The 10,637-nt window shown below is 39.6% G+C and overlaps 1 protein-coding gene across 1 annotated transcript; it reads right to left on the bottom strand.

Annotated features, from left to right (window-relative positions):
* Window positions 1-646: 646 nt before the first annotated feature.
* On the bottom strand, window positions 647-9,239 carry LOC144529631 (uncharacterized). The gene is made up of 4 exons (XM_078268829.1): window positions 9,132-9,239; window positions 5,813-5,955; window positions 4,060-4,189; window positions 647-1,789 (listed from the first exon to the last, which is right to left on the bottom strand). Exons 2-4 carry the CDS (start codon window positions 5,940-5,942, stop codon window positions 1,537-1,539), a joined length of 513 nt encoding a protein of 170 aa, XP_078124955.1. The 5' UTR covers window positions 5,943-5,955; window positions 9,132-9,239; the 3' UTR covers window positions 647-1,536.
* Window positions 9,240-10,637: the final 1,398 nt, after the last annotated feature.

The following is a 10,637-nucleotide window of genomic DNA, read 5'->3' as shown; positions in this document are numbered from 1 at the left end:
CATTGAATCAGCCAATGACAGACCTCCAAAGGTGATGTTCCATTACTTCAGTCATCACAGCTCAGGCTGGAGTTCTCCTTCACTGTTCGTTCTTATACCTACGAAAAGTAATGCACTTTTTAATTCACATATATCCCATGTATATATTATATTATTACTTATAATGAAGGTTTCATTTTTTTCACTTGCCATGTAAATAGTTCCCTCCAGGTTAATCTACAAATGTACTGCAATATTTGAGAATACATCTTTTTGAGAATGCAGTTTAGCCTTTGGGGCTTTAAGCTTTGATTTTTATAGCAACCTACCCATTTAGTTTTAGCATTTGGGGGCACATTTATGATTTTTAGAGAGAAAGACTGCGATTGAGATAGAGACTGTAATATAATAAATTGATGGTTGGTATTCATGCCTTTCTACTGCACATTGGGAATGTGATTGGTTGCAGATTTACAGCCACTCCATATTTAAGATGGTTTCTCATTGTCACAAACCGTTTGCCTGATGAAGGTATAGCACTGAAACGTCCCTAATCAATGTATTTTGCAAGCTAGACAGTGCGAAGGAGTTTGTTTACGCATATGTCTCATAAAATAGATGTGCAACGTATTTTTCTGTTCGAAGAAACAGTAACTGAAATACTGAATGAATGCCAGAAATTAGTTTATTTGGAGCTCATAGGTAAATATGAAATATTTAGCAGTAAACCCAAACCAACAAGCATGTTTGTCCAAAAAGCATTCAGAACAAACAGAACAAGTTCTTTCTAACCAGCTCAGCTGTGCTGCAAGTTTGAAGATATCCCTCAGCTTGTGTAGTTAAAGTCGGCATGCACTTAACAACAAACAATCAATCTTGCAAATCAAATACCTGGATTTTCTTTTTTTAATTTTAACAACAGATATATTACTCTATGAGGAAACTGGAAATAGTAGCTGTGTTCAAAACCCCTAGCTTTTTATTATTACATAGTCCACTTTATATACCCTTGGCCATTTTATTTGAATTCTACAATGTGTCCATAGCATGGACTACTTTCTACTAACAATCCCACAATGCGATGCATACAAAATGTTTTCAAAAATATCAATTTACAGCACATATACTATAGGGAGGACTGAATGAGTCAAGTGAGTGATTTCAGACACAGCACGTGTGCAGATTTCTAAACCAATTTGCGTGTTATACTGCCCTGTCACAGGAAATGTAAAAACATAACCGGAAAACAATATTTATTTGGAAAAAAAGATCTTGGTATATATTAAACGGTGCTGGGTTTACAGCAACACGCCGAGTGCAGCTCTTTTACATATAATATAAGATGTGTATTGTATGGGCTTATTTATTTATGTATATATATTTTAGATGTTAAATCTTGTGCTGTATTGTATATTTAAATTTTAGATATTAGTGTTATAAATTGGGAGTGCCTTGGCCTAAGAATTGTATACAACGTGATGAAATTATAGGAGGATTAGCTTAAGCCAGATAATACGAACAGAGACATCAAGATAGAAGAAGCACATCATTGGCTGCTTAGGAAGAGGCCTTCTTCCTCAGTACCCTCCTCCCAGCCTGTCTGGGGACGGGGGCCGGGGCCGGGACAGGGTCCTGGCCTGGGTCTGGGATAGAGGCCGGGCCAGCATTGGCGTTGTTGGCGCGGTTGGCCTTGACCTCGTCGATGAAGGTTTCTATGGCGGAGAACTTGTCGGTCAGGTCACCCAGGTGAGCTTTGAGGGCGTTGAACTCCTTGTAGAGATCATCTAAAGCCTCAGACAGCGGCTGGATCCTGGACAGCAACACAGAGAGCGCTTAGTTCATCTGGTTTGGTATAGTCTTGCACTGTCAGACCTCCCTCCACAGCGCTGTGGAAGAGGATCTGGCTAGTCCACACAACATTTCTGGATAGGAGAAAAACGTGCTCTGCAAAATAGCCCCGGGAAGGAACTTGTTTTGGTGGAACATGTGTACGTTCAAAAGTTGTTTTAGTCGTGCAAAAGAAAACTGACCAACTCAGATTGGACAGATGGTCTAGCTAGTTGTCTGGATTTACCCTGCAGAGATCTGAGGAGCAGTTAACTATAGTCCTCAGAAATCCACCGGAGTTTAAAATTCCAACACAAAGAAAACGGAAGGTAACAGACATCCGGCCCAAAATGAGGGACGTCCGGCGGATCTTCCGGCAGCACCAGAGCAATCCCCTAAATGAATTGTCTTCGATGTATAGACTAGGTTTAGTAGTATTTCTGTTTTTTCATTCCTTCTTTCATCACTGCAGTCTGGTTTGGTCCCAGAGCACCTCAAGTTTTATTCTCATTATTCATGAGAATCACTCATCATTCCTCAAACCATTATTTTTATTTATTCATTCATTTAGTGTGGGTTTACAATTCACATTTCAGAGTCAAACTTACTTCCTTTCAAACCCCATAAATGCAAACGTTATGTTCTTCAGCACCGATTAAATGTGTCAATTGTGAAAAACATTAAGAGACAGTATGAGGAGGGGGATAAATGTGAAAAAAAAGACGTTGGGATGAAGAAGACAGCTGAGTTTAGTTCAGAAACTTGTGTCACATTTGACAGAGCACACTTCTCCTGTATGTTTTTGAATGAGCAGAATATTCCACGCGAGTAAAATAAAAAAAAAGTTAGGAGTCTCCACAGGAATTTGGTTCATCCTTCAGGCTGGTTGGGTCCACTCTGTGGCCAACGTTGTCATAGGAAACTGCAGCTGAAACTGCAGTTTAAAAGTCAAAATAGAAATGTGCTGTTATTCAGTGTGAAAGAAAACCGGGCTCGAGTTTTCCACAAGGAAGTCTGGTGTTTCCTGCCTCTGGCCACAGTTTAGAGGACCAGACATCATTATGGTCCAGACCAGCAGTTACATAAACAGGGATAGTCTCTGCCTTATTTTCTTTTCATTTGACCTCTCCATGCAGCTTTTCCTTTTCTCTCTTTCATTTGCTCTCATTTCTGTTTTTGTCATTTTCTGTCTGTCCTTCAATGTCAACGAATTCTGATCTAAAACATTTGAAAATTATAAATCTGTGATGAGTTACAATGCTGTAACGGAAAATATCTTCCATCAATTGACTGTTTCACCTTATGTATTGTATTTAGACTGTTTAACTGAGCTGTTGTCAAAAGTCAGATATGATCTTCTGATGCAGTTTGTTTAATTATACACAGTATTAAAGGCAGAACACATTAATGCAACAATAGCTGTTTGAGAAATGTCCTTCAAAGCAATATTAGTAATACTGCTTTGAAACCCGCATAGGTCAAATCGAAACCTTTTTGCAAACTTCACTGAAACGGATCCTTTGAACTGCAGAGAGTCAGAAAACATCCAAAACCCAAATTACATCTGTGAGCCTGCAACATGGTGCCCAGGCAACATACAGTACACACTGTTTAGTCATGGAGCATAAAAAGGAAATCCATCTACAATCCCATGAAAACAGATAAAAGTGCATCTGCTGATAAAGATGGGATATGATTGAAAGCTCCAGAACAGCTACTAAATGGATCTTGTGGTGAGATTATTTTTGTCAACTGCTGTTTCCAAGATCAAGAACATGTTTACACGGTGACTCAGTGTATTATATTATTGCAGAAATGTACATAATAATCGGTTTATCCCACTGATATATCGGATGTCCGTCACCTTTCGCTTTCTTTGTGTTGGAATTTTAAACTCCGGTGGATTTCTGAGGACTATGGTTAACTGCTCCTCAGATCTCTGCAGGGTAAATCCAGACAGCTAGCTAGACTATCTGTCCAACCTGAGTTTTCTGTTGCACGTACACACGTACACATGTTGCACCAAAACAAGTTCCTTCCCGAGGCTATTTAGCAGAGGCATATGTCATTGTGTCCGGGACTTAGCACCGCCCAAGACGATTATGATTGGTTTAAGGAAATGCCAATAAACAAGAGCACGTTTTTCTCCCATCCCGGGATGATGTGTGGACTAGCCAGACCCTCGTCCACAGCGCTGTGGAGGAAGGTCTATCCCACTGATAACCTTGTCCTCCTTCTCTGCTCCTTCCATACCTGGCGTAGTCGGGCAGGAGAGACTGGTGGTCGTTCTGCAGAAGTCCTTTCATCTGGCTCAGGATGTCGAACCTCCAGTTGTCCAGGACCTGAGTCAGGTTGGCCACGCCACGCATGTTCACCTTCTCAGCTGAGACAATAAATCACAACCACAACACAGATCTGGTGACACAAAGTAAGGCACAATAGTTCTATAAGTCAGAACCCACTGAATTCATGTTTCCTGCTATAAAAAGAGTGTAAAGATAAAATAGTTACTGTCTCCTGAGTCATTTAAAGAGAACTGATAATGAGAGATGATTTGGTGAAAAACCTTTTGGTGAATTTCAGTTGTATCACCCTAAGTCAAATTAGAAAGGTAGGCTAAAACTTAGTTAGTTGGTGTGCGGTTGAAGATTAGGAGTATACATGCTGCCTCCTGGTTATGCCCAGTATACGAGGCTGCCTCCTGTTTACACCGGCACACGCATGCCCTGTTTACAAGAATGTTGATGAGATATGCGGTTTGGGTGTGTTAGTTTAAAGGGAGATTAGTTCTTCTACTGAAGCTAAAAACACTTGATCGCTTTTGGCTCAAAACTCAACGCTTAAAAACCAAAAGGTATCAATGTAAATTGATGTGGTGATACTGATTTTTTTAATTGCTCTTGTATAGTTATAGTCTGGCTATCACCAGACCAACCTCAATCTTTTAAGATTGAACGTTAGTCTGGGGAGTCTGCTCTGTATTTTCTACTGCGCAAGAGGCGTGATCAACGGGCATAGTTCAAATGACCCTGTACGCAATTGGATAGTCCTTCAACCAATCAGAGCAATGATCCGGGTGACGTACTTAAAACAGCAGCGACAGAGGCATCAACGGGTTGCTGCGCTTTGGTGGCCGCCATGTTGAATGTAAACAAAAAGCTGCTTGGTCGCTTCTCTATCGTCATCGTGTTAAACCTGCCAATAGCTCGCCAGGTGGATAAGAGTGTTTGTGATTGGTCCCCGCAGACGGAAGTAGGATAGATAAACGTACAGGTTTCCAGCCTGATCTGCAGGGGGAAATCAAATCGCCGGCAGATCGGGCTGGGTTTACCCAGTCTAGTATAGTTATATTTTTAATTCTATTTTTATTTTCGTTTGATATACCTCTAATTATGCTATTTAACTTTTTCTCTATTAATCTGTAATTTTTCTGACCATTGCTGCTGCAACACCTGATTTCCCCCTGAGGATCAATACAGGCTTATATTATTTTATAATCGGTTTTGTTTATAGTCCTGGACTCATTAGCTTAGCTTTTCCAACAGGCTAAGTTCACCTGCCCTTTAACATCGACCAGGTAGCATGCATTCAGGTAATTTAGGTTAGAGTATTTATTTCACACCAAACATACTGCAAGAAACAATATTTAGCAGTTGAAATAAAGTTCTTAGGAAAACAAAAAGTAATGCAGCTAACTTTGGAATCAATCCACTCCAGACCTGCCTCTAGTCTCCTACAGAGGCGTGGCAATGGCCAAACCCATGTGACACAGATACAGGAAATGACTCTGACTGAAGCGTCTCAGTTCTAAACCGTCTCTGGCTGTGGTCTGCACCTTATTGTCTCAGATCTGTCTGAAGAGAGCAGTAAAGCTTCAACTCAAAACAAAAAGGCATCCACACATCGGCCGACAGCTTTTCTTTCACCTCTAGCTCTGACATCATCATGATGCGCCCTGAACCTGACCTTTGACCTGGGGTAAACAGAGAGTATTCTGGGTGCTCACAGCCATCCCTGTAGTTCCACTCGTCAGTGTTAGTGGTTTTCATCGACGATGACGTCCGTCGCCTCTGGGCCAGAACCGTTACCGTGACAACGGACAATATTAGCAGCAGCACGCTCAGTTTGGGGGCCATGATGGACCAGCACCTGGGGGGAAATGAAGGCGCACAAAAACACAGATTTATTTCCATTCCTGGTTTTGAGTCTTATCCTGTTTTTTGATCATATTCCAACACATTTTCACCCCCCAACTCATCCCGTACGGACACTTAGTCAGGTCCCTTTGGCATCATATTTCTACATGCAGGGTAGGGTTAGGTTTAGGCAACAACACTACTGTCTACTACACCTGTCTATCTTTAGCAGTTTAACGAAAATTCTAAGTCAAGTTGTTTGTTTTGTTTTTGGAGTTGAGCCTGTTTTTTTTTTGTTTTTTTATCACATTACTTTCTTACACATATCTGGAACAAATTACCACAATTATTTTTCTCTTTCTATTGCCTGGTTTTTCATTTATTTTTGACTTAATACCGTTATTTTAAATTAACTTTAAATAAACTTGCCCTGCTTCCATTTAAGTTCTGTCTATTTTCATCAAGGCAAATTCAGTCAGGCAGTGTGTATGAGTATAGCCATGTGAAAAAAAGTGAAGGAAAGTGATCTTAATGCCTTAATTAAAAAAATGAGGAAAAATCCAATCTTTAAGGACACCAATTTTCTTTGTGAATGAATAATGTATCATAAATAAATAAATGTTCTTCCTTAAAATACAGGGGGCATAAGTAAGTACACCCCTATGTTAAATTCCCATAGAGGCAGGCAGATGTTTATTTTTAAAGGCCAGTTATTTCATGGATCCAGGATACTATGATCCTAATAAAGTTCCCTTGGCCTTTGGAATTAAAATAGCCCCACATCATCACATAGCCTTCACCATACCTAGAGATTAGCATGGGTTACTTTCCATAAAATCATCTCTCAATGCAAATCAAACCAGCTATTAGGCTAACTGAAATAAAACCATGCCAATTTCTAGGTATGGTGAAGGCTATGTGATGATGTGGGGCTATTTTAATTCCAAAGGCCAAGGGAAACTTTATCAGGATCATAGTATCCTGGATCCATGAAATAACTGGCCTTTAAAAATAAAAATCTGTCTGCCTCTATGGGAATTTAACATAGGGGTGTACTTACTTATGCCCCCTTTATTTTAAGGAAGAACATTTATTTATTTATGATACATTATTCATTCACAAAGAAAATTGGTGTCCTTAAAGATTGGATTTTTCCTCATTGTTTTAATTAAGGCATTAAGATCAATTTCCTAATGATGATTTTTTTATTCCTCTTTTTAGTCAACTTTAGTATGGGTGTCCTAATTTGTTCACATGACTGTATATGTTTAGTTATTTGCAATTTACCAATACATAAGTGTAATTAAATCATGTATCCAAGCTCCTTTTTGGAGGGTTCAGTCTTCATGAAGTCTCACAGTGCATGATGTCCTCTGAGTTCTGTGTCTTTATGCTAGTCTTATTGCTCTGCACAGCCAGAGTCAGCATGCTGCAGGTATTACACTATTCCTCAGCACTGTGTTAAACCTTGTATGGCTGTAATCACTGTGGCAATCAATCCTGACAAAGCAAAGTAAAAAGGGAAATCTTCTAAGTCTTTGAGGCGTGTCAGAGGGTTAACAGGAGAAGAAGCCCCGAGGCTAAACTCTCAGCTTCTGCAGTCAGCTCACACTAAAAGGAATGATTCCAAGCAGCAGTCAGAGAGCTGAAACAAAAAACTGAACTGACAGAGAGACGTGGAAAACTGGGAGGAGAGCTGCAGAGACATGCCAAGTACAAACTACCTCGGGAACTTCATGTTTAATCCAGTTAAACACACACACACACACAGACATTACTCCAATAATACACAAAGCTCTAGTAGACTATACAACTGTGTTTAAATGAATGTCACATATTTGAGAGATGGACCCGCTGGTGAGCTCAAGCAGAAAACTGATGGTGTCAAGACAGTTAACGATTTCAGATTCCTTTTTTAAAGTATGAAACAGTATTTCTCAGTACTGTAGGCTGAAGAGTGGGTTTGTTTGTAAGTTTGTAGAGTTGCTGTGGACATCTTGCGCGGTAACGGAAGGCCTGTATCATCGACAGTTTTGTTGTCATTACTTAGAATTCCTCATGGGGGAGACAGAAAGAGATAACTTTGGAGTGTTTCCAGTCATTTGAGCACTGTCAAGTGGTCATTAAAGGAACTGCAGCGTAAAACACTTCCAATCCACACTGTGGGAAATTGCACTGTATATTACTACATGGTCAGTCTGCTGACTTTAACCGAAGAATAAGGCTGGTGTTCCACAGAGTTGACTGATTCTTCTGGAATCATGACATTAAACAGCGGTTTCTCTGTTGAAAAAGCAATTGATCCAATGAAGCATTGCAGGGCTGCAAACAATTAGCCAATCAGCAACACATTGTTTGTTTTGGTCTTTTCATGGGATTTGTTGATAATCAGTCAAATATAGAATCAACAGCGTATACACAATATGCTCCATATATACTGGGAGCACCTAGGATTTTGGTGTCATCTCTTAACTCATCACTTAATGCCGAATTACACCAATTCCCAAAAACTTGTATTAAATCAAACACACATAACCTCCTTCTGTCCCTGCAGGTATGCACACTCACATAATAACACACACATAAACAACCACAATGAAATTCCAGCCTCAGTCAAAAGCTATCTACAGGCCCACCATTTTTTTTTAAGCAACTAAAATCTCATCAGCTCTAACCGGGCTCAATCTGGCAACCATGAAATAAGTGTGGCCCTGCTGTGAAAGAAGGCACATGGAAGAATGACAGAATTTCTTAGATTTATTCAGTATTTAAACGGCAGATGCCTTGTTCAAATTCATGTTCAACAATACAGTCCCAGTCAGCTTTTAGCTCAAACATGCATTACACGTCTGCAGCATGAATACCGTCATATTTTCTTTCAAAGCAGCAACATTGTTTAAAAGGAAAAGTATTTTTTAAGATTTCATAAGCACTTTTTTTACTTTGTTTGTTTTGGTTACAATTAAAAAGGAAGCAATTTTGAACAAAAAGAGCTGAAAAATGAAGCTTAAGTTATTGAACATTAGAACAATTTACTCTTGATATCACATCAACCCACCCGTCCCTTTTAACAGCTCCCCTCTTCTTTTCTTTATCATCTAAGGCTACAAAAAATGATTGAGCTATATGATCCATATGTAAATAAAACCCTGCTCTCTGCACATATATCTACTTATCAATAGTGTGTACCTGTTGTTTCGCAGCTCCTCTACTTCACAGCTTCCTTACAATCCCAACAGAAGGCAGTGAGAGGCATGCAAGAAGTGCAGAAAGAGAGCACACCCACACTGCACACAAGCATGCATGTACATGCATAAACACAAAAGAATCTCACTTTCACACACACACAACACACACACACACACACACACACACACACACACGCACACACACACACACACACACACACAGCATCTACCCATCTACTCTTTCCCCCATCATTATGGAGGCCCAGTGGTCAGCACAGTGGTTTAGGTTTAAGGCGAAGCTCCAGCACCTTGGTCGGTTTCATCTGTTTTGACCATTGTCTTTGTGTGTGTGTGTGTGTGTGTGTGTGTGTGTGTGTGTGTGTGTGTGTGTGTGTGTGTGTGTGTGTGTGTGTGTGTGTGTGTGTGTGTGTGTGTGTGTGTGTGTGTGTGTGTGTGTGTGTGTGTGTGTGTGTGTGTGTGTGTGTGTGTGTGTGTGTGTGTGTGTGTGTGTGTGTGTGTGTGTGTGTGAGTGTGTGTTCTTTTCTGTGACCCGTCAGTCACTTCCTGGAAAATGAGCTCATTAGTGTGTTTTTACCTGTCTGTCTGTGCTTGTTCAAAGAAGGAATGAAAGAAAGAAAGAAAGAAAGAAAGAAAGAAAGAAAGAAAGAAAGAAAGAAAGAAAGAACCATATAAATTAACACAAAATATATTTATTTTCTAAATATATTTTATCTTTGGCTGTCCGACAGGTACACCTTAATTTGTAAAACAATGTACTATTCATTTTCCATTTAAGGTGTGCTAAGTTTCATGTTAATTCATGGATAAATAAATGGATTACATTGGATGCACATGTGTGTAAATCAAGAAAAACATTAACGTTATGAGTTTTTTTTACCCTCACAGTTCCTTCTGTATTTTATTTTGAGCTGATCTTACCTTCCCTCATAAGGGTTTATTTATGGTTTATTTGAATGATATAAGAGGTTTTTAACAAAAAAAATCTCATAAAAAAAAAACTTTCAGGGGTGTGAGAAAACGTGATAAAGTGCCATCTGGGGTGCCATTACAGTGGAGAAAACATAATGCAGTGCCATATAGGCTGCCTTACATGCTAGAAAACACTCATTCTGGTGCAGTACATGCAGCTGGTGCACTTTTTATCTTATGTTTTGCCCCTGGCCGTCAGACAGCCTGACACCGCCACTGCTGTCTCCTCCTTAAGGAAAGAAAACTATCTCAGTGTCAGTGATGTATTTCTTTGTTTCCTGCCAGGCTGGTTCCATAGACATGCAATGAACTAACTTCTATAAACAGCACACACTTGGTCACACAATTTTATTTCTTTAAAGCTGTTTTTATTGTTTACAATTAATGTTTTTAGAAGTCTGTATTCATTTCACAAAGTCATTTCTTCAGTGATTTTATTTTACAACGGTAGTGGAGGTATTCAGATTCTTTACTTCAGTGAAAGTACTAATACCACATGGTGAAAATACTCCAAATA

Source organism: Sander vitreus, chromosome 15 (genome assembly GCF_031162955.1).
Source record: "Sander vitreus isolate 19-12246 chromosome 15, sanVit1, whole genome shotgun sequence".
NCBI classification, from domain to species: Eukaryota; Metazoa; Chordata; class Actinopteri; order Perciformes; family Percidae; genus Sander; species Sander vitreus.
The sequence above is the reverse complement of the archived record's forward strand: the minus strand, read 5'-3'. Positions and strand labels throughout refer to the sequence as shown.

Coding starts and splice junctions, on each gene's coding strand:
- LOC144529631 (XM_078268829.1), bottom strand. CDS start 5,942: ATGGCCCCCAAACTGAGCGTGCTGCTGCTAATATTGTCCGTTGTCACG. Junction 4,190..5,812: donor GTGGAACTACAGGGATGGCT/GTGAGCACCCAG, acceptor TTATTGTCTCAG/CTGAGAAGGTGAACATGCGT. Junction 1,790..4,059: donor CTCCTGCCCGACTACGCCAG/GTATGGAAGGAG, acceptor GTTGCTGTCCAG/GATCCAGCCGCTGTCTGAGG.